At 35.5% G+C, this 23,682-nt stretch overlaps 2 protein-coding genes across 3 annotated transcripts; one reads left to right on the forward strand and one right to left on the reverse strand.

Annotated features, from left to right (window-relative positions):
* Nucleotides 1–359: 359 nt before the first annotated feature.
* Nucleotides 360–6,622, forward strand: LOC123309874 (leucine-rich repeat-containing protein 56). The gene is made up of 5 exons (XM_044893167.1): nt 360–561; nt 4,781–5,109; nt 5,161–5,324; nt 5,395–5,441; nt 6,484–6,622. The coding sequence occupies exons 1-5, from the start codon at nt 364–366 to the stop codon at nt 6,610–6,612; spliced, it is 867 nt and encodes a 288-aa protein (XP_044749102.1). The 5' UTR covers nt 360–363; the 3' UTR covers nt 6,613–6,622.
* Nucleotides 6,623–6,740: 118 nt separating this feature from the next.
* On the reverse strand, nt 6,741–21,721 carry LOC123309873. Of its 2 annotated transcripts, none has more exons than XM_044893166.1 (6): nt 21,601–21,721; nt 21,113–21,200; nt 20,150–20,841; nt 14,197–14,371; nt 9,852–9,998; nt 6,741–7,032 (listed from the first exon to the last, which is right to left on the reverse strand). In XM_044893166.1, the coding sequence occupies exons 2-6, from the start codon at nt 21,165–21,167 to the stop codon at nt 6,884–6,886; spliced, it is 1,218 nt and encodes a 405-aa protein (XP_044749101.1). In that variant the 5' UTR covers nt 21,168–21,200; nt 21,601–21,721; the 3' UTR covers nt 6,741–6,883. The 2 variants fall into 2 exon arrangements, with proteins under 2 accessions (XP_044749101.1, XP_044749100.1); XM_044893165.1 differs by having other exon boundaries at nt 21,628–21,720.
* Between the last annotated feature and the right edge of the window lie 1,961 nt (nt 21,722–23,682).

Below are 23,682 nucleotides of genomic sequence, written 5' to 3' on the forward strand. Positions count from 1 at the left end.
TCCTTTTGCTTTTTGATGGTTAAGATATTTCATTATAAGTGATCTGTATTTTTGAAGTTTACCTTTGAAAAATCAGGATATGGCTATCTGCCTTCTCAAGGAGGAACGTTCAAAGTTATAATTTATAGAATTCATTTTACCAAAATGAATGCAATTGGACAGAATTCAGAGCAACGACTTGAAATTCTCGGTATATAGTTCCGCAGATCATATTAATTTAATATATTCAACCAAATCCATATCTACTATCTTTGAGGGCCGCGCATTTCGTTGCTATGGGCACAATTGCCCAGAAGAACTGCTTACTGTTGTTTGAAATTTATTATCGATCAAATATCTGGTATCCTAGAATATTCATCGAGTATGGCGCCACAATTGAGAGAACATTCGAATAATATCCTGGAACATTTGAATCCTGTATTGAATTTTCCCGCAACCGAAAATGATTTTCTTACACTTTCTGATATGGAAATTTGGAGTAGCAGTGAGTTGGAATCAGAGGATGAAAATAATGTTGCCGATTGGAATGTACCTGTACAGAATGATCTGATGGATCTTTTGGTAAGGAGAGATAATTCTTTCGTTCTGTTGAATTAGGTAATTATAAAGGTCTGCTTACAAATTTATGTGAATATTTTTCCATTTGTGATAGTAACCTGTTATTACCATTCGTCAAATGAAACCGCGTTAAATGGGAATCGGAAAGTACTGGGATTACTTTTAGTTTCATAGGTTTGAAGACTTACTAGCTATAAGTATTTCTTGATCACCTCATTCTGTTCATAGTTTCTAACTTTTGACTATCATCTGAACTTCTGAACTTGAACTTGCGATGAAGAAAGAATAATTGATATTTTACATATCTACTCAAAAAAAGCCAGATCATGGACATCCATAACCGAAAAGACAAAATTTTTCGAACAAAGGTGGGAAATTTTAGGCATGCACAGTGTCACGGTATTAGTTGGAAAGCCCAAGAGAGAAATTCGGGATTAACTCGAGCGTGTCAGATTAATATAAGGGTGGATAGCTTGCACCCTGTGAACCTCAACCAAAAATTAGACCTGTATATAGGGGTCTAGAACAGCCTGTCAGAATAGTAAAAAAACACGATCATTGTACATACTCGAGCGTGTCAGATTAAGATATATGTGGTTAATTACATGAAAAGTATATTTATTCTCCCAATCTGACAATTTAAGCGTAACGAAAATGTGTGGAGGGGCGCCAAACTTGCAAAAAAAAAGTGTATATTCTCGAGAGCTTTTTTTTAATTTGCTAATGATTCAAGAATAACGGAAAAAAATATAATCTTACAGTTTAAGCAGGTCGAAATAATAAAAATTGACCATAAAGGTAACAAAAATCAGTTTTTTTGAATTATCTCCTTTAGTGGGCTTCAAATTGTTTTCGCCATCATCATAACAGTATGAACAGTTGTAAAGCATAACATTTTCAACATATTTTGTCCGAAGCAATTTTTTCTACGTTTGAACGTTTTTGAGATATACAGGGTGTTTCCAAATTAGACGTGAACCTTGGAGGAGGTGTTAGTATCACGCATTTGCTGTCGTTTGAGCCATATTTATTGATAACCAAAAATCAACAGTTTCCGAGATATTTGAGTTCTTGTGTTTTTGAAAAGATTTCTCACCTTACTTCAATTTTCTTCAATTTTTTCTACGTTGACCAAGTTTGATTATAATTTTGGATTATTGTCCAAGAAGAAATGAAACAGAGGGCACGTGTTTGTAAGTATAAGGAATGGTGGAGGTCATTTCGAACATATTTATGAATACATTTTCTAATGAAATTTTGAGTTTAATTGCAATAATAGTTATTTTCCTGTCAAGTGCGGAAAGTGATACTTGCCCGCACGAAACTGCCGTTGCCCGAACGATGCGAAGCTTCTGTCCCCTTTCAAATCAGAATCTGCTGAAACGAAACTGGTGCTTGCATTCTAAAGAAACCTTTTTTATGAAATAAAGAAGGAATAAGGCAAGTTCTTAAAATAATTTTTTCATACATAAATTTTGGAATTTAAAAGTTGCAGGCAAATTGATATCAGAAATTGATTTTTCTTTTTTTCATATACCAACTTTTGAATCATTCTAATTCTTTTTCAACATCTAATAAAGAGGATAGTTTTATGGGATTTTTATGGCCGGTTGCAGTTGAAGCTCGCCAGTAAGTACGCGCCTGTAGATCAACAGCTGTTATTTTATAAACAAGCTGATCGGACATTGTTCTTTTCATTGCCTTGTATGCGTTGTTGCCAAATCGTAAACTCCGCACAAAGCGATTTAAATTTTAAAACCCCATATTTGAAGAATGATTTTGAATAGTTTCCGCGCTGCCTATGAAAAAATCATGAATGAAATTCATAATTATTCAGTTTAAACTTGCATATGCAGTGATAACCCAAATTGAGGAGAATTCCCCATTTTCAACTCTTCCGTACGGCCAGCCCCACCGTGCAATCTGTCAGATTAACATAAATTCATTATTAGAGATACGTAGGGCATATACAGTGTCTTAAACTGACACGCTCGATTATGTACACCTGACGATTTTTTTACATCTTTGAGAACCTGCAGACGCTTTCCCCACCGCTGAAAGTGCATACATCATAGAACCTTTTCTTTTTTCTACCATCTAATCTTCAATATCCACTAAGTCTCCAAGACGCTCGAGTAAATACTGATTCAGCATCGTCGGCTCCCCAACAATATGTAAAGTTAAGAGGAGTTTATACCACGGGACTTTCTCGCCATCTTTATAAGGCACAAAGGGGGAAAGACTTCCAGAATGTGTGTTGCCAGAACACTCGAACGATGAGTAGAAGTTACGAATATTACAATATCTTCCACTTTCGTCGAAAAGATGGCAGCCCTTAACGAACTTTTTTCAATTCCACCAGGATACGAATTGTAGCAAATATCGAGATTTTCGGAGAAATTTTTTCCATGTGGGAATTCATAGAAGAGAAAATTTCACCTCGGAAAGTTAATTACAATAATGAATCTCTGTTCTTCGCTTGGAACATAGATTCAAGGAATGGAAAATAAACATTTGTTGTTGTCCAAAGACTGGAGTAAGATAGTTGCTTAGTGTCGCCAATCATAATTGAGATAGTTGAATCTGACATCATTGTCACATCAATTTTCCAGAGCCGGAACTAGGATTCTGGCGCCTGTGGCGAATTCTCATAATGCGCCCCTAAGAAATTCTCTTTCCTATGTTGATTTGTATTTATCTTTCATAATCGAATACCTAGCTTTTTTTGCTCGGAAAAATCTTTCCTATTTTAAAGAAATTAATACAAATGAAATCAAAATAAAAGGGATACGAAATAACAATAACATGAACTATAATTTGACTTTTCTTGCTTTAGTTTCTGCAAGAATATCAATGGTGTCGTGATTCTTTTTCTTTTCTATTGATGGGACTGCTATGCTAAATAAGTCAGCTTTTCCTGTCCAGTTAAAGACCTTAAATAAGTTTTCACTAATTTCAATTTGTTGAGAGAACGTTAATTATTCTTCTAGTCAAAATTAAAATATTTCATCATCAGTTTCTCCTCCGGGCTATTTTATTTTTCTTCTTTTTTCCTCTTCTGTAACCTCTATCTGTGATAATTTACCAGCTCTCCAGTTCTCCAGGAGCTATTTTTGTCTATGTTCTGAAGGAAATACCCCCAATCGGCTAAGGTTTTGCGCCTCAATCGGTCTCCGATAGTTTTTTTATAGGTTTGTTCGTAGAGTGGTTTGCAACGGTTGTGAACTGTACAGAGCAAGCGCAATTCCATTTTAGGGTAGGGAAAATCCATTTGCGCTTGCTCTGTACAGTTCACAACCGTTGCAAACCACTCTACGAACAAGCCTTGTAAGTAGATCTCGACATGGCCTTTGTTATCGCGTTGGTTGTTATGCGACGCCACAGCCGTCAATAGAGACGTTCTTTAGAAGGCTGTGGCGACACATTCTGTTTTCAGACTGATGGTGTGGACTATATCTTAATAATTTATTATTATTAAGTATTTGATTATTATTCTCCAGTCCATGCTGTGGACTACGGACGTTGTTTACAATCCCACGTGTATAATGTTCGTTTACGTTCACATTAATTTAATTCACACACATATGTATAATGTGTTTGGCATATTTTTATAATATTATGTTTTGTGTTAAATATTAAATGAAAAATATTCAATTGGAGAGAATACTGTTTTTTTATTTTTTTTATTTCGCGCCCCCAGATCGCTAGCGCCCGTGGCGACCGCCTCTCTCGCCACGCCCTCGCTCCGGCTCTGCAATTTTCCGTACAAAAGGGTAGGAGCTATATAAATTTATTTATTTTACGCCACTGCCTTAGTGTCGCGCTAGACAGAGGAGCATCGAATGTTTTTGTACCACAACAAATACATTCATAGCACGTCAATGTCCATTCCATGTATTTATGTTCTAAGGTTCTTCTAAGAAATTTTTCAATTTAATTTTTTTTTGTTTGACGTATAAAAAAAACTTCTGACTTTCCTAGCTGACGAACTGATTGAATTGAATTATAATGAAAACCCCATATAAATTAAGTGGTTTCTGAAATAAGATATTCATTTTTTTTAAATGACCACTTAAATGGTGTAGACCCCTTTTAATATAATATAGTAGTATAACCTTAAACCTCCTATAGAAGCTATCTTGATAGAGATTCACTTGTAGCTGTAAAAGGATCATCATGTTTTCAGTTTCTTTAGATTAATTTGCTTCGAATTCACCTACAGATCAAAGTAACGGCAACGGAAAATCTACTGACCGTAACTCAAGTTCAACTCAAGGTTATCACAAGAGAAATAAGCCTTCAGCAGTTGAGTATATATACTCCAGCTCTGAGAGAATTGATATTAGATGGAAGTGAGGTCTCTTCACTGAGAGATCTGGGATGTGAGCTTAAAAACCTGAAAGTTCTCAGATTGAACAGATGTAATCTTCACTATTTGGACTCAGTTTCTGGTATTGATCAGCTCGAGGAATTATATGCCGCAGATAATCATCTAACAGATATATCCTCTTGTGCATTTCTACCAAGTATAAAAGTTATTGATGTGAGGAGGTAAGTATAAGAACTGTGGTGAAATTTTTCTTCCAAGTTCGATATTTTCAGAAACTTTATCTCAACGACAAGGTGCCTCTTCTTTCTGTCTGTGTGCTCAGAGCTACAGCATCTTTATCTGGAGGGTAATGAAGTGGCTGAAACGAAGAATTTTGCTGGAGAAATAAGGGAACAAATACCAACTCTCAAGTTTTTGGATGGTCATCCTTTACAAGGTATCATTCAATTAGAATTCGACGCATGATGTACTACAGATCTGTTTTTGATTTCGTATTTTTGTCAAAGGCAAAGAGAAGGAGGCACTTCATGCTGGATCGGTTGGAATAGAAGCAGTAAGTACTGATCCTAGTAAAAATTTGGCCGTTTATCAGAAGATAAAGGTTTGTTGTTCAACTTTAACGAGAGCGGTAGAGTAATAAGAATTTCATGAACGAGAAAACATAAGCTGAAAGTTGAAAAGCAACTACGAATTAACACAGCAACAAAGCAAGTCATCTATCTACGAGTTAAAGAAGTGCTTTAAGAAAAAAGAATGACTAGATAAGCTGATTTTTTCAAGAATCTATCGAGTAGTTTCACAAAGGGGAACTTATTTTAGACAAAAATTTTTCTTTAACATTATTTTTCGAGTTCTTGTGACACATCTCGGTAATCATAACTCACCTGATGATGACGAGAAATAAGCTGAAAACGATATATACAGGGTGTTTTCAAAGGTGAGGCTTTTTTTTTACAGAAGGTAGGACTCATCAAAATAAATCGTCTAAACAAAAATTGTCTTATATAAAATATCCAAGATGGCTGAGATACAATTCTAGAAGTATTATTCTACTTTTTACACTTGTGTCCTAAGTCTCTTCTGTCATTTGGTATCGAATTTAGTGTAAGTTACTAAAAAATAATGACAACAATTCGGCAATCCTAAGTTTCCATTTTCATGACCACGTAAATATCGAACGAGCCAATATCCTAAACGAAACTTCATGGTCGAATCAGGAGATAAGTTTTTTCCCACTGCTTTGCGATAATTCAGCTAAAAAACGGTCTAGGTTTTTTCAACATTGTCATTTTGAAGGTTTGGTATTGGTGATTTTTGGTGAAACGCGTCATTTTGACCAGTTCTACCTTCTGTTGATAAAAAACACTCACCTTCATACACCTTGTATAATGGGTTATGCGTTGATCAGAATCAATATGTGAGTTTCAAGATCAGTCTTTTGGAAAATCCGTCATCAAGATATAATGTTTATACATGTTCAACATCCCATTGTAGATAATAACATTTATTTTACACTCCAACTACTGATGTTTCTGAAGTAAATAAATTATATTGAATTTGATTTTTTTTACATTTTGAAAATATGTTTGTTACAGCTTCCTGAAAAAATAGAGAATAGAGCTCCATCGAGGAATCATCGAGATAGAGAAACTAGAAGATTTATAATACAATTCCCACCAAAGCTTTTAATAGATTCCTTAGGAAAATCGCCAAGAACTATGTGAATTATAATAATCAATGGCCACAAAATCATGATAAACCAATATAAGAGACAATGGTAGAAAAATATTCAGAAATTTGAAGTCATTTTTTTCCTCTAAAAGTAAATTATTGCGAGGATTGAAAACTTGAAAAGAATTTTAAACTCTATTGATACACTGGTGAGATTCAGTTGATACTATGAATATGATTGGTAGTTTCATATACAGCTTCAAGCATTAATGTTGTAGGATCTCAAACATAAATAGCAGATAATATAAGATTCTTTTTGGTGAATTATGCAATTGGTTCCTTGAACATACTGTCCTTCCTAGAATTGTATCTGTTCCTTGCGTGTAAAATATAGGATAGCATCAATACTAATCCAGCCACCATCAGTCCCAATAAAGCTATGGATACAGCCATCCACTGAGCAGAGAATTTTTCTGAAAGGAAATGAAAGGAATACATCGAATTTCAGACATACAAAAAAATCTGATCAATAACAATAACAACAAAGAATAAATCTTAGAATATAGTTTCATGGAATGGACATTCAGTGCTACAAATGAATGTTTTGTAGTACACACATTCGATGTCTGTCTATCGCGACACTAAGACAGTGGCGTTATATTGGAAAATTTATATACTTCCTATCTATTCGTAGTGAAAAATGATGTTGACACTGATCTCCGAAACAAATGTCTCAATTGTGATTGGCGACACTAAGCAACTATCTCACTTCAGTCTTTGGAATGTTTATTTTCCATTCTATGTATTTCTAATGTTCTAAGGAATAAATATACATAAGGTACCGTTGATTTGGGTAACTTGGTACGACTGTTGAATTCAACTTGTCATATTTTCAAAACGGTGTCCTATTTTTATCTGAAAAAGAGGTTCGAACATGCTTAAAGACTCAGACTATTGATTAGGATATATACCATACTTCAATATTCGGTTATAAATTTGGAAAACAATAATAGAATATACTTGTCACCCACCGATTTGAGAGGCTTGGGACAAAATCTATTGATATCTCAACTCTCAAATGAAATAGGTGACTTGGGACAGTGTAGAGTTTTTGAAAAATTAGAATTTGTGATTATATAGTTGAAATCCGGTAAGGAAAGTAAATGGCAAACCCCTATTACAGCGAATGTAAATATATTGCAACTCAAATGTAAAAAAACTGATCACAACAAGGGAACTTTGATTTTTTTCATTCTTTGGTGATTTATTTGTCGAAATAATGCTACCAATGCGCCGTTTAAGCTTGTATCTATTCGGCGTTGTCCCAAGTCACCCTATGAAACAACAAAATAAATGAATGAGATCCGTGTTGCCGTTTCATTTGCAAACAACCTTGTTTCATGACATATCTAATATCCCAATATCCCACGTGTCCAGAAAAAAATTACACATGCACAAAGTGAAACACATGTACAGAGACACTAGAAGTATAAGGGCCATGAAAAAACGCGCTTTTATTCTCCTGAATTCGTTAATTTTTTCTGTCAATTCAAACGCTCTGGTCACAGCAAACTCAACAGGAATTAATTGATTAACTAACCGAAAAGACGCTACAAAATCTTATAAGTTTGTCCCTTCTCTCATAAATGGTAAGAAACAAAGAAATCTGCAAGGGGGGTTATTTTCCCAAGTTACCCAAATCTACCGGTAATGACAAAATCGTCAAAAATACACATGGGCACAAAAAATACAATCAGAAAATCCCAGCATTACACCTAATTGTAGAATTCCTGAATAGTATACAGGGTGTTTTCAAAGGTGAAGCTTTTTTTGACAGAAGGTAGAACTCATCAAAATAAGTCGTTTAACAAAATTTGTCTATATAAAATATCCCAGATGGATGAGATACAACCTTTAGAAGTTCGACAAAATTTCATTGAATTTCAAGTACGGGACTGTGAAAGCGGACTACGGCATCGCAAAAACGAAACAAAACATAAACATATGGCTGGACAATGATTGGTTCAGTACCAAGTTCATCGGATTAGATGCATCAGGTCACTTTCGAGAGAATCATAATTGTTGTATCGTGCTATTTAGGGTAAAAAAAAATTTAGAAAATCGAGGGAGTTTCTTGGAATTGCTCAAGTTAGTTATGTTGAAAAAGTGCAATAATATTTCCCCATTTTATCCCATTCTTACGACGATTGTTGGAATTGTCGAACAAGAAGATTGTGATGCCCATTGTGAAAAAATTCGTGAATAATTTAGACGAATTTTATTGGTGAGATTTTGAAGTATTATTCTATTTTTTGCACTTGTATCCTAAAGTCTCTTCTGTCAGTTGGTATCGAAATAAGTCATTTCATAAGATCGTGTAAGTTACTAAAAAATAATGAGAACAATTCGGCAATCGTAAGTTTCCATTTTCATTACCACGTAAATATCGAACGAGCCAATATCCTAAACGAAACCACATGGTCGAATCAGGAGATAAGTTTTTTCCCAATGCTTTGCGATAATTCAGCTAACAAACGGTCTAGGGTCGTATAAGGATCTATTTCAGTACATTTTCAATTTTTTTTTCAACTCCGTCATTTTGAAAGTTTTGTATAGGTAGGTTATTTTTGGTGAAACGCTTCATTTTGACCGGTTCCAGCTTCTGTTGAAAAAAAAGCCTCACCTTCAAATACACCCTATATATACATATACATAGCAATTATCGAATCCGCTTAAGCTGTTTTGAATTTGAGATACTTCTGATGAAATCTGATGAATTTTTATCCACACATATTTGGCGTTTTTCTCTATCAGTGTCAGACTATGGGGCATTTTAAAGTAACTGTCTTTTCACTTCACCTCTTCATGAAAGGAGAGTTGAATAATATCAAATAACACACTGTATATATAACAATCACATTAATCATGAATGTGTGCTCAAACAATGCGAATGAATTTCAGTTTTTGTCAAAAATACAAAACATTTATTAAGAAACCAAAAACCCTCTTCAATCCTTTTTTAAAGTTCAATTTCGTGAAATTCCGACTTTGACGTCGGAATTGAGATATTACGATGTTTTACCATAAAGTCTTTTTTTTCTCTCATTGTCAGGCAACCAATTTTTCCACCTGCTTGGCTCCTGACAAATTAGTGCAGGAATTTACGCAGGAGCAAATCGGTTATTTCAATGTTTTTATTGATTTTGTTCCAGAGACTGGAAGTGAAAACCCTAAAGAATTTCAGAAGATACAAATCAGAATGATTTGAAAAAGAATTCATTTCCAAACTCACCTCTTTTTTCTATCAAAACAACATCCAAAGAATCGGGATGGGGAATTTTCAATCCAACGCCCTCTGCTAAATTTATTTCTGAACTGTTGTTTTCATTTCCTTTCAAGCGGATAGAATCCTCCCTGTTATATTCCTGAAGACCATTTCCTGAAAAATTAATTAAAAATATGGAAGACGAAGCAGAACGAAAAAAAAGTATGGGGTGGTGGTAATTGAGTGGTTATTTCGATTTGCTGCTCAGTATGATATGTATGTTACGGTGTAACTCTACAGGCTGGTCCAGATCATAACCAAGAAATTTTAACTACGTATTCTACATCAAAAATAAGCCCTAGTTTGTCATATAAACATATGTCGAAAAATCTTTCCTCTCCGAGAAACGGGGTGTTAAAATTATAGAAAAAAAATGTTTTTTATTGATAACTCTCACACTGCTTGAAATATTTTTATGAAATTTGAGAAATAGGATTTGAGCGTCAAGGAGCACTTTTTGCATAATATCATTTTTTTTAATTATACCAGTGGCGTCCGTACTGCAGCGAGACTGAATATTTTCAGATAAAAAAATGATACGCCACTGGTTTTTCTGACAATAAAAATTACTAATTGAATCCTCATTCAATTTGGAGCAAATTCGGTCTCTTGACTTTTTGCTGTACGAGGCACCGTTTCCGGTTAAAAAAATAAAACACATTCTCATGCATGAAAAAATCGCCAAAATTTGATCTGGTAAATAGGTACATAATAATAATAAGACTATTTTTGCTATATCAAATTTTGGCGAGATCTTCATGCATGAGAATGTGTTTTATTTTTTTAATCGGAAACGGTGCCTCGTACAGCAAAAAGTCTAGAGACCGAATTTGCTCCAAATTAAATAAGTATTCAAATAGTAATTTTTATTGTCAAAAAACCAGTGACGTATCATTTTTTTATTTGAAAATATTCAGTCTCGCTGCAGTACGGACGCCACTGGTAGAATAAAAAGAAATGATATTATGCAAAAAGTGCTCCTTGACGCTCAAAAAACCTATGTCTCAAATTTCATAAAAATATTTCAAGCAGTGTGAGAGTTATTAATAAAAAACATTTTTTTTTCTATAATTTTAACACCCCGTATCTCGGAGAGGAAACATTTCTCGACATATGTTTATATGACAAACTAGGGCTTATTTTTGATGATCTAAACGAGACAATATTTGTTCACTTTATGCCGGGAAAGGAATGGAGAACATTTTCTATAGGAGAATTGAAATAAATTGATGAAATTGAAATCTTACCATTCTATACCGGGAGTCTTTCAAAATAAATTTGAAATGCTTATAGATAAACTAATATTGCCAATTAATTTGCCAAAAAATAGAAGCAAACAATGCTAGATGAGAAATGACAAAATACCGTATCTTATCGTTGATTCAGTTTTCTCATGTTTTCTCAACTGGCATCAAAGGTTTTTATACCGTTTTTCAGTTTCCACAAAGCTATTGGGCCTGTCTTGGAAAATCATATTATGTAGAAAATTGAACGAATATATTATTTTCCAACAATGAATGAAGATATACGAGTAACTTTATTCGATTAAACTAAGTGTCCCACACAGTTTATCATAACCACAGGTCTATTACTGCATTTACAACCAATTAAAGAAGTCTATCTTTTATCGCTTTCCACGCACCAAATTTTTTTCTTTCGTCAAAGCAATATAATTCTATTTTGGTATTCTCTGTATTGATAATAATTCAAGGAAACCGAAAATTGAAAGTGAATTCGTAGGAAACAGCTTGATAATTCGCCACGTTTTTTACGAAAAATAATGAGACCCTGTCAATGCCTTCAATAAAAAATGTTAGCGCTCCCGTCAGTCGCCGCTCTCCGTACAATTTGTCCGAAGCCGAAAAAGCCTAGCAGCAAGATTCCACTATTCCGACAACATACCCCTGATACAGTTATACTCCTTTCACCTCTACTGGCAATCTTGTTCGAGTACAGGGTGGGCAAAATTCGTTTTCTACTGAGAGGATCCCGAGAACTATTTAGCTAGAAGAAAACGGATGGCACATTTCCGAGCTCATTTTCCAAGAAACAAAGAATGGTGAAAACTGCAGCCTCCTACGATACTTCGTTTTTGAGTTTGACAATTCCGTAAAGTTCTCATAACTTTTTTGTTTTTCAAGTTACAAATCTGAAACTTGAACCTTAGGCACTTTTTTACGTAGAATTCACTGACGAGCTCCACATATTTTTTCATTTCGAATAATTTGGTGAACTTTCATTTTTTTAAATGCAAACTTTTATTGAATTTGTTATTTTTGAATTGAAAAAAAATCTTTTGTCAATAGATTCTACGTATGAAAGTGCCTAAGGAGGTTCAGGTGCAAATTTTGCACGCAAGAAAAACTTGGTAGAGTCGCCAGTGCCAGGACCGGACTATATCCTGAAGAATAAAACTTCCCATACAAGCAACTGGTTAGGAGTTATTGGCGAATCACTGTAGACGTGTGTGATCTGAACTATGTCAGTTGCGAAAAGTGAAATAGTCCGCAACTGATGATGAAACCAAAGATTATAGAGTGGAAAGATAGGAAACGAAGCGACTAAGGTGATGTGAGCGCCATCTGTGTTTCAAAAGTGTTTTTAAGGTCCTAAAACTGGTTAAAATATTAATTCGAGGGACATTTGCAGAAACATATGAAATTTTGTGAGATTTCTTATGGCCATTTTGATCAAAGAGGTTTTCAATCTTTTTATTCTCGTACCGTCTTTTGTTTATCAAATACATGCTAGTTGGTGATTATTGAAATTTTTGTCTAATTTCTCGGTGAAAACCTCAAAATATCGTTCGAAAATTATTGTATGGTGAAGAATTGTGGATCAAATAAAAAGAAAATGGGAATGTAAGTATTAAAACTGGTAGTAAGTGACTCGGTCATTCATTATTGGTTTCTATTTTCAGTGCTACGAAGTGGATAAAATTTTCAGGGCATAAAGGCCTGCAAACACTACTGACTAATCCATGTGCAATGAACATGGTGAACCGTCAATTGAGAACTGTTCATCCACGTAAATTGTTGTATGCAGGAAGCATCCCTTGCATGAAAGGCCTATTCAGGGAAAATTATGACTTTCATACAAAGATTCTCAATAATTGCTACTCCTTCAATATATTCAGAAATGCAAAGGTTTTATTGATTTCGTTTTGGGCATCGAGAGACTGTCAAATTGTTTGGAAAGTCAAAGTTTTATAAAACCTGCTGTGAGTGTTTTGTTCATTTATTAATCAATTTGTATATTGTGTCATAAAGAGAACATATCATAAAGAAATTACAAAGGAACTGTACTGACAAGCTAACATATATGTCTTGGATTATACCTCTGTGAGGTTTTAATTGCGGTTCCGAAAATTCTCTAAATAATAGTTATGTCAGTATGTCAGTAACTGAAATGTGTATGCTATGATGTTATATTGAATATTGGTTCATATTGCTTTCTGATACAAATTGTACATATTCCACTACGTTTTTAATATCTAAAAAATGTATTGCGCAGAAATAACACCTTTGACGTATAGCAGATCACAAGAATTGTCCTAGTCAAAGCTCTATTCGTTGTCCATAATTTCAAATTTTTGTAAATGTTTATAAATTGCAAATAATAATGTAGCACATCTGACAGAGTATTTCATTGATTTCAATTGATTCCAAACAATGTTCAGATGAAAACAAACAAAACCAGTTTTGTTTTGTCGCTCAGGATGTTTGTTTTCTGGTCTCAACAAAGTCGATATTGAAATCCAGTACCAGGAATAGAATTTCGCGCCCTTCAAATAGAAAACAGGAAACTGTTATTAAACAGTTTTCCTGTATTGACAGTACGTTTTCAGCGCCATCTCATTGTCAAATATGTTTTCACTGGCCAAAATGTAGTCGGTTTTTGGTACTAGAGATATGAGGGCGTTTCCTATCTTTCTACTCAATAATCTTTGGATGAAACGATACTTGCTTCCATACCAACCAGTAAAAAATTAATTTTTCCGTCACTAGACAATTCAGAAGGAATCAGCGGGAAACGCTTGTATAGATGTTTTTGTTACTTTTAATTTGAATTAGAATAGTCACATCCTATTCAAAATTTAAAAAAATATTGTGTGAAACACGTTGGGAAACACTATTTTTCGAATAATACGCTCATTCCAAAAAATTATGCTTGTCCCAACTGGTTCCACAAATAACTATTTAAGTGCTGCTGGAATCCACGTGAGGAGGGTGTGTTGATGGAAAGAAGTGGAAGAAACCTATGTACCAAAATTTCTTGAGAAGTGTATTTTGAAAGTTCTTGCTTGCCTCACCTTCTAAAATCCTCAAACGTATATGATGAAAGATGAGAGCTCCATCTTTATCCTTGTCTATGTTCATATACAAAGAATTGTTCAAACTATCTATTCCGGATCTCCAAGTAATATTCACCATGCCTGGGTTGCTTCTTTCTACGTGAGCATCAGGTGGAATTTCATAAATCCTGCCCTGAAATGAAAAATTGAAATGAAATTTTAAAACTCTCGATCTGAAGTCAACAACTTTTATGTTCTTGTTCAAATTCATAACAGGAGCGGCCATCCTTTCTGACCCACCACGCCACTGATGGACTAGCAAAAAATGTCAAATACGCCCAAAAATACAAATCTGATCAAGTTACAATATGGAACTGAACTGAACCGGAGGTTTCCACACGTCTGAACATTTCAATGTGTCCTTTATGCTTGTTTTTGGAGGTTTTAAAGTAAATTTTAAGAACAATTTCTGTCTGTTTCGTGACATGATGTTGGCTTATCATATGACTCTTGAAACATATTTATTCAATTTGTTTTGAGAATGGCATTATAGGCCGAAATATGTCGACCTGAATAAATAACTGGAAGAGATTCCAATAAATGATTGAAGAGTTTTGAGACTTTTTCTTTCCTTTCAACTTCTTCAAGGACACCTTTTCTGACTTTTTCCACAGTGTTATATATTTTGACTTTAATGAAGTTAAAATTTTGGATGAACAAAGTAACTATCACAGAAGATGTGTAACGTCTTTTTCTCGGTGTACTCGAGAGCCAGCTATTCTTAAAGGGAAAATAGCAAACCTACCCTGGTAGCTACGAGCGGAAGATAAGGTTCCTCGGTGTCTGGGGTGTTAGCGACAACCAGTGAAAGTCAAAATCAACGTACTCAAATTATATTTGTCGACTCGTACAAGGAAACACAAATGGCACTATTAGAAAACTCGTACAGTGAGAGACTCGAGATCAGTGAATTCACAGGGGCAAAACGGACGGAATGAAACAGGATCCGATCTCAAACGTTATACGGGGTTTACGGACGTGTTCGCCAGCCAGAACCTAAGACGCACACTTAACGGACAGGCATCGGACTTAAGCCAGGTTAGGGGATGAAATACGACGACACAGAATTACGACGGCTCACCCTTAGTCGCGTTCGGCACTCCCCGGGTATCCACACCAGCAGAGTGCTTCCCTAAACGTAGGGGTGAATACGGGAACGAACGGGAATATTCTAGCAAGGGTTGCCACCCCAAAGTGCCTTCTGTACCCCCCGGGTATCCACACCAGCAGGTTACGTTATTGACTGTAGGGGTGGAACTCAGACTTGGGTATAGGAGGGGTGTAGACGGAGACTGAAGTTCCAATGATATATATAAAAAACGGAGTGTCGTCTTACCTGTCGGTTTGGCCACTTGCACTCGTAAAATTTCCCGGACCACCCAATAAAAGTAAGGAAGAATAAAAAATTAAATTATATTCTGAATCGTAACAAAGAAAAAGAAAAGCAACTCCAAAGAAATCTCCCAACAAGTTTTTACGGCGGACGGCACTAATAAATCGCAAATCGTAAGTCGGCTGTTAATCGTAAGTGAAGTGACCTGCGGGGGAACATCTGATTTTATACCCACAAGGGGGGTGCGCAAATCAGATGTGCCCCGACTGTCGAAATTCGGTAAAATTTGCGTCGATGAAGACGTCTTAATTTCGACTTATCTGTGCTAGCGAACAAAAAACACGGTTATCTTCCAATTCAGGATGTTTTATACGGTGCGACATTGTTTTTCAGAAATAAAAACGGAATAAAAACGGTGCGGAATGTTTACAATTCCGAAGGATGTCGGAATCCTGAATTGGAAATTTAAAAGGATTTTTCTAAAAATTAATTCAAAAATAAAATTACAAAAATGAATTTAAAAGGAGTATTCTAAAATCAGGGGGTAGGTTCGAAAAACTACCCGCTCATTACAGATGTATTAGTGAAATAATACACATTCCCATACATGGCACAGTTAATGTTCGTACAGATACTCAAAAATTGAGTACAATTTTTAACAATTTAATGCGAGAAATTGATAAAAAATAAATCAGCGTCGTGGAAAATTCACCGCAACATGTTTGGAAAAAAACAAGACACATAGGCGACCGGCGACGAGTACCATATTAGCTGAGTTGAGATAAACACCACATACGTTTCACAATAAAGTTTTACATAAATCTGTTGAAATACAATATTCATATGCTCCAATGAGATTTAACAAATTCCGCCACATCGTAATACACTTGGCCTAATTTTTCAAGCTGGAAATGGCCGGCCACGAAAATTGATGGATTGGAGATCACGACTTGAGGGTACGGAACGAAATGATCTCGAATTTAAAAAAAATTCGAGATTCACAATTCATCTCGATATTTCGCGTCAGAATGTGGGTTACGGATCGTGCTACGGGATATGGAGAATGATTTTCTTGCTATTAGTAGGCGTTTCCAGATTGGTTTCGTATAGATAAGGAGGTAGGTTCCGAGGAATCATAAAATTCCTAACGAAACTAAAAGAAACGACAACAGGCCGTAAGTGGGATTGGATGTAGTTATAGTCCAATAAAAAATGATTGACATCTCGGATGGCAATGGAATATCAAATTTGAGTTGGAAATAGCCCGTAAGTTCATCTCTGAATTTTTTACTTTTCCAACCTCAACAGCAAACTACAATCATTACTAAAGGGCTTCAACTTGAATCTTGTTAATACTTCACATGGGACACTAGAAAGAGTATTATCAATAATAAGCCCAAAAATGACAAAACCCAAAAAAGCGGAATATATAAAATAACCTGCGGTAACTGCCCTGCTTTCTATATCGGTATGACAACTAGAGCTTCAAAGATCAGATTCAACGAACATATCAAGAATGGACCTGCTTCGGCCATGGGTAACCATCTATTTGAGAGCAAACACTCTACTTCTCCCGATAAACTAACTTTACTTCATCAGCATAGTGATTTCCATAAGTTAACACTCCTAGAACAACTGGAAATTCTAAAATGCAGGAACGACGAACATCTCCTCAATGATATTAAAGATTTCCCGACGGTCAATCTATTCAAGATAATTCACCCTCCTGCTATATAGTCTTTTCCACCTGCCTCCATATACGCGTTCATGTGTACATGTATACATAAAACCAAGAAGAAGAATTGAAAACTGTCGAGGTGTTTTTCATAGGGAATTAGAGATTATACCGACTTAACCTAGAACATCTAAAAAAGTAAAAAACGAATATTCAAAGGAAAACTATAATTTATATTACATCTAATGTCTTTTGATTGTACATGTTTCATTAACGGTCAGTTTGTGATATATTGCTTCGTGTCTATCAGAGAATATTAATGTGAACAAAACACTTGTGAAAAATTTTACGTTATTTGACGTCTTGTTAACTTTATTATCTATGTGTTATTTATATTTCAGCTGACCTGATGATGGCCTAGTGCCGAAATCGATAGTCAAAGTATATAATTATAAAAACAAGTGTGTCTTCCTTTACCAATTAATTAATGATTCATCTCTGAAGTTTTTCTTTCTTTTTTCCGATATGTTTCACGAATCGAGAGTGGCTTATGCTCCGTTTACGCGTTTGGCAAACCTCTTAATCAGCTGATTTTCCCCTCTCGCCTCTCCCAATCGGTGCTTACGAAATCTGAATTTTTTCGAAAAACTATTTCAAGCAATGTAAAAGAAACACCAAATTTGAATATTCGGTGTGAGTAAGATGCAGCACATTCCTCAAATTTGCTCATGAGAAATTTAGTTCGTTCATACGAAGTGTGCCAGTATTGCCAATAGACTTGAATAAAAATTAAAGGAAACTTTCAATTCTTGAATATTCATTGACCCTGAACATTTTTATATACAAAATGTGGAAAAAAATTATACTTTCAGTCCGAACCTGAACTGAAAATCATTATAAAAGAATATTTTTTATTGTTCTTCAAGGCTTTCAAGAGGTATGTCCAATTAGAGTTTCTCATGAAATACATAAAATATCCTGTATCCCTTAAGGGAATATAGTTAGAGCATATTTCGAACACTGATTCAAATTCCTGAAGATGCCGTGGATCTCCGTTGAAAGCCTGAACGATCAAGAATCACCCTGTATAAACAATTAACGACAATAGCTTTCCGTTGATATCAAAGATTATAGAGTAGAAAGATGGGAAACGAAGCGACTAAAGCGATTTGAGCGCCATCTGTGTGTCAAGAGTGTTTTTAAGACGCAAGGACTGGTTAAAATATTAATTTGAGTGCCATTTGCAGAAATATATGAAATTTTGTAAGATTTCAGACGTCCATTTTGATCAAAGAGGTTTTGAATGTTTTGATTCTCGTACCGCTTTTTGTTTATCTAGCTCGTTCTATATAGTTGCTGATTATTGAATTTTTTCGTCTCATTTCTTGGTGAAAACACCAAAATATTTTTCGAAAATTATTGAATGGTGGAGAACTGTGGATCAAATAATAAAATGGATATTCCGAGATTAAGTTTTTCACTCAACTATGGAAAATGGAAGCGTAAGTATTAAAACTCGTAACATGTGAATCGGTCATTCATTGATTCTAATTTTCAATGCTCCGAAGTGGATAAAATTCTCAGGGCTTGGAGACAATTACTTCAGCAAACACCATGTACACCAAACACCATGTGCAATGAACATGTTACTGCAGGTCAATTGAGAACTGTTCATCGACGTAAATTGTTGTATGCAGAAAGCATCCCTTGCATGAACGGCCTATTAAGGGGAAATGATGATCTTTATAGGTCCATTCAATCATTCTCAATTGCTACTCTTTCAATATATTCAGAAATGCAGAGGTTTTATTGATTTCCATTTGGGAACCGAGTGACTGTCAAATTGTTGTTTAGAAAGTCAAAGTTTTATGAAACCTGCTGTGAGTGTTTTGTTCATTCATTAATCAATTTTTATATTGTGTCATGAAGAGACCATATCATAAGGAAATCATAAAAAAGCACCAAGAAACTATACTGACATACAGGTCTTGCATATGTCTGTAAGGTTTTTTTTTAAGTGTGGTTCTGAAAATTCTTTAAATAATACCTACATATATAAGTAACCAATGTGTATGCTATGATTCTATATTGAATATTGGTTCATATTAATTTCTGATATATGTATATTGTACAAATTCAAAACACCTTTGACGTATAGCAGATCACCATATACTTTTGTGTCCTGGTCAAAGCTTCATTTATTGTCCATAATTTCAATATTTCTAAATTTTTTATAAATTGCCAATAAAAACATAGCACATCCAACAGCGTTTTTCATTGATATCAATTGATTCCAAACAATGTTTAGATGAAAACTAACATCCTGATCACAAAACACAACCATAAATTTTGTTTTATCGCTCGGGATGTTTGTTTTCTGGTCGAAACAAAGTCGATATTGAAATTTAATTCAACGAATAGAATTCAAATTTCGCGACCTTTAATTATAAAACAGAAAACTGTTATTAAAAAGTTTTTCTGTATTGACAGTTACAGTGACTCTATCAAACACAGTGGCGACAATTGGAAATTTAGCAAGAATATGGCGGCTTAGAAGCATAGATTTCAATGCTATGATCTCTAATTAGGAATGCGGATTGGCTCACATCACGTTACGTGACCAAATCCGCCATATTCTTGCTAAAACGATGAAAATCGAGACCACAATTGTCGGCACTGTGTTTGATAGAGTCACTGTATTGACAATGCGTTTTCAGCGCCATCTCATTGTCAAGCGTGTTTTCACTGACCAAAAATGTAGTCGGTTTTTAGTACTAGAGATAGGAGGGTGTTTCCTATCTTTCTACTATAATCTTTGGTTGATATTTTAGTTCAAGAATTCCACTAACTAATGACATTTTTCCTGCTTTTCAATGTCCGTAAAATATTTGAGGCATACTTACATGATCCTTGATCTTAATATCGACTGGTTGGTCTGTTCCATTTCGATTGTTAGTTTCACCAACACGAAGAATATCAGTCGAGTTTCGCACTAGATCTACCATATTTTTCATGGCGTCCACGAAACTCTTCAGATATTCTTGAAAAGATAATCCTTTTACATCTGCATTCCCTGAACCATTTCTTGGTACTTCCCCACCTAATGCGATGATATCGTTCTCGAAAGGTATAAAATTATCATCATCGTTTATTCTTATGATCGTATATACACGTAGTGGCTTTTCATTTTGGTCTTCCTCATCTCCTGCTAATACTTCTTGGTTGCTATTGAGCATTGGGTAGGAACTACCTCTGGATCCACTTAGAGTATCTGGTAAGGAATCACCAACGAACTTCATGAAATCCAGAAGGGGATTCTCCTCATCTGCAGATGAATCCAAATTGGCAATACCTTTAGGAATTTGCCCCAATCCTTGCTCGTTAAACATGCTGTTCAGCAAATTCTCCTGTCGCATTACATTGAGACGTTCATTGATTTGTGAGTCTATTTGTTCACCTATTCTCCTCATTTCATTATTGATATCATGATATGGGGAAGAATCGATAGACTCAGAATTGGTATCCACTTCAGGTAATTCCCTGTTGAGTCCAGATTCAGGTCTCTTCAAGATGACATCCATTTGGGAGTATACCTCTGTAATAAAAGAATCGTAAAGTATTAATTGCGAAGAGAGTTGAAGGCATCTATGGAAAATGGAAAAGTCGAACTTTTCTTATAATTTTATTCCAATTTATCGTGGAAATTTTTGCAATAGGAGACTCGCGAAGTATTTGAGTTAATTAAGAGTTTCTAGCATGTTCAGTGTAGATAAGAAATTATTCATAAATGTCCTTGAGCAGATACTAACACATTAGTATTGGCGGAATAATGGCATCCAGATTGGGTATAGAAAAAAATTACTCACCAGTCATGCCACAAAACAATAGCACGATCAGGAACCCATTTCTGACGAAAAACATATTGTTCGATTCTTTAGCTAGGCGCGAAATATTCTGAAAGTATCGAAAAATATTAGTAGGCGAGAAATATTAGATGGGTCAAAAATCCGTTCACGGCATCACAAAATCGAAACAGTGGAAAATATCGATCTCGGAAAGTTTGAGGGATGTCTGTTGGAGGTGGAAATAGTCGCCTACTTCGTTGAGAAATTTAGAGTTTTCCATCCGGATTTTTCAGATCTTTCTAGCGAGAGACACTCGAATGTGACTACGTGAACTTATAGCGTGACAATTCGCGACTGGACCAATTTTCACTGTATCCTTTGAATAAATACACATATCACTAGATTAAATATTTTGCTTTCAATTGTGAACTAAGCCAGTAAATCCAGAAGCATGAGATTGAGGTCCTATACAAAAAAGAAATTGAAAACATTTGGAATTAGTGCGGCACCTTTTACAATGAGATATATGTATTCACCTCCTTCAAAACGTTTGGCTTAACGCGGTTTACTACTAACTGTTATGAATAAATAATATTCGTCGTGGTTCTGGCTATGAACTATTATGTTTTATCTACCTTTGTGTTTTATCAATCGGACATAGCAACGTAAAGTTCGAATAATAACAAAATAATTGAACAATGAAATCATTCCTTTTATAAATTGCTTTTGAATCATTTGCTGACCAATGCTATGACTTAACCATTAATAATTGCGATAGGCCAAAATTCTATCGATATGTCTCGCGGAATTTTCTTCAATTGATGACTAGTATCGAAATGATACACCAATACACCTCTTCAGGAGGATTGTTCAGCTTGTTTCGGACTGTTACATATGATTGAAGGAGTCAATTACAGAATTACCTTACTATTTATCCCTTATTATTGGAGGTACGAAGATTCAGGGCATGAAGAAATACTCATTCATTCATTGCTGTATCCCGTTACCGGGAATAAATCTACAAAAAGAAGAGAAAAAAAATTGCGAACAAGACTTCTAATTTCGTAGAGCTAGTTGCGACTATGTGCCCTCCTGTGACTAAAGAGACCCAACCGTGACCTGCAGATCCTTCCACACTAAGGCCATGGATAGTCACCAACCAGATCCGGCCGCCGGTGTATCCTTCTCGATTCTCCATTATAACTGTGTACCATAGACCTCCACTGTGACCCGTCTTACGCTAGTTGTTCCCAGTTATGATTGGCATTAACTAATTTTAGGGATTGATGTAGTGTATCCTTAAACCGCTTATACTGGCCTCCTGGTTTCCGGGTTCCCTCAGTGAATTCACCATATAGAGCTATTTTGGGGAGTCTTGTGTCTTGCATCCTCAGAATGTGGCCGTTCCATCTGAGTCAGGCCCTCGTTACTTGAGTCTCAATTGTTGTACAACTCGCGCGTTGCAAGACTTCTGCATTCAAAACTTTGTGGAACCATCTGATGTGCATTATCTGTCTTAGATGACGTTGTTGCGTTTGTTCAAGCTGTTTAATATGTCGCCTGTAGGGCGTCCAGCTTTCGCTTCCGTAAAGAAGCGTTGGGAGGACCACTGCTTTGTAAACAGCTGTCTTGGTCTTCAGATTGAGGTCGTGATTTTGAAACACTCTTTCCTTTAGCTTCCAGAATGCCCATGATGCCGAATTGATACGGCCGCACTGAGATTCAGGTAATAGTTTTTCTAAGAGTGGAACCAGACGATTAGCCATAATCTTCGAGAGAATTTTACCGGCCACATTAGGCAACGATATGCCCCTGTAGTTGTTGCAATTCGACGTATCGCCTTTGTTCTTATAGAGGTTGATAACTAAAGCGTCTCTGAAGTCTTGTGGCACATCTCCCTATTCCCAGATCTTGCGGAATAGTGTTAGGAGACTATTGACAATGTCTTCATCCAAGGCTTTGGATCTCCGCTGGAATGCCGTCTAGACCTTGTGACTTATCATTTTTCATATTTTTAATCGCACTTATGATTTCCGACATTGAGATTTCGTCATCAAGCGATGTCATTGGACTATACACGGGGAGCAGGTCTGAAATAGATAAATCCGAGTCGATATTTTGATTCAAGACCTGTCAGTAATGCTCCTTCCATCTTTCGAGAATTTTTCTATCATCAGTTAGAATAGCTCCATGAGCATCTCTTATAGGAAAGCTAGATTTCCTGCTTGGACCGTAAACAGTTTTAATAGCAAAACGCCTTCAGTCATTGTTATCGGCGTAAGCTTGTATTTCCCTAGCTTTCTCTTTCCACCAGCTATCTTTGATTTTTCTTATTTCTTGACGGACCTCGCGTTTTATGTTTATAATATAAAACTTTTTTGGGCTGCAACATCGCCTGGCTTTTTAATTGCGGTTTTCATCGCTGTGTGTTTTGCATCCAAAAGGGGTGCGATATGAGTTTCGCTGTCGGCAAACCAGTCTGGGGATTTTCGGGAGCGTTCTGTGCCCAGTATTTCTTTCGCTGTATTTGTGAGAGATGACTTGAAACGGAGCCAATGACTCTCAATGTCGTCGTTATAATCCGGTGGTGT

Source organism: Coccinella septempunctata, chromosome 3, assembly GCF_907165205.1.
Source record: "Coccinella septempunctata chromosome 3, icCocSept1.1, whole genome shotgun sequence".
Taxonomy (NCBI): domain Eukaryota; kingdom Metazoa; phylum Arthropoda; class Insecta; order Coleoptera; family Coccinellidae; genus Coccinella; species Coccinella septempunctata.

What these genes read in the sequence shown, in the direction of transcription:
- LOC123309874 (XM_044893167.1), top strand. Translation starts at nt 364, where the DNA reads ATGGCGCCACAATTGAGAGAACATTCGAATAATATCCTGGAACATTTG. An exon ending in GGATGGTCATCCTTTACAAG is followed by an intron (nt 5,325 to 5,394) that starts GTATCATTCAAT and finishes TTTTTGTCAAAG; the next exon opens with GCAAAGAGAAGGAGGCACTT. An exon ending in GATCGGTTGGAATAGAAGCA is followed by an intron (nt 5,442 to 6,483) that starts GTAAGTACTGAT and finishes TGTTTGTTACAG; the next exon opens with CTTCCTGAAAAAATAGAGAA.
- LOC123309873 (XM_044893166.1), bottom strand. Translation starts at nt 21,167, where the DNA reads ATGTTTTTCGTCAGAAATGGGTTCCTGATCGTGCTATTGTTTTGTGGC. An exon ending in ATTGTTTTGTGGCATGACTG is followed by an intron (nt 20,842 to 21,112) that starts GTGAGTAATTTT and finishes CTTTTATTACAG; the next exon opens with AGGTATACTCCCAAATGGAT. An exon ending in TGTTTTGATAGAAAAAAGAG is followed by an intron (nt 7,033 to 9,851) that starts GTGAGTTTGGAA and finishes ATTTCCTTTCAG; the next exon opens with AAAAATTCTCTGCTCAGTGG.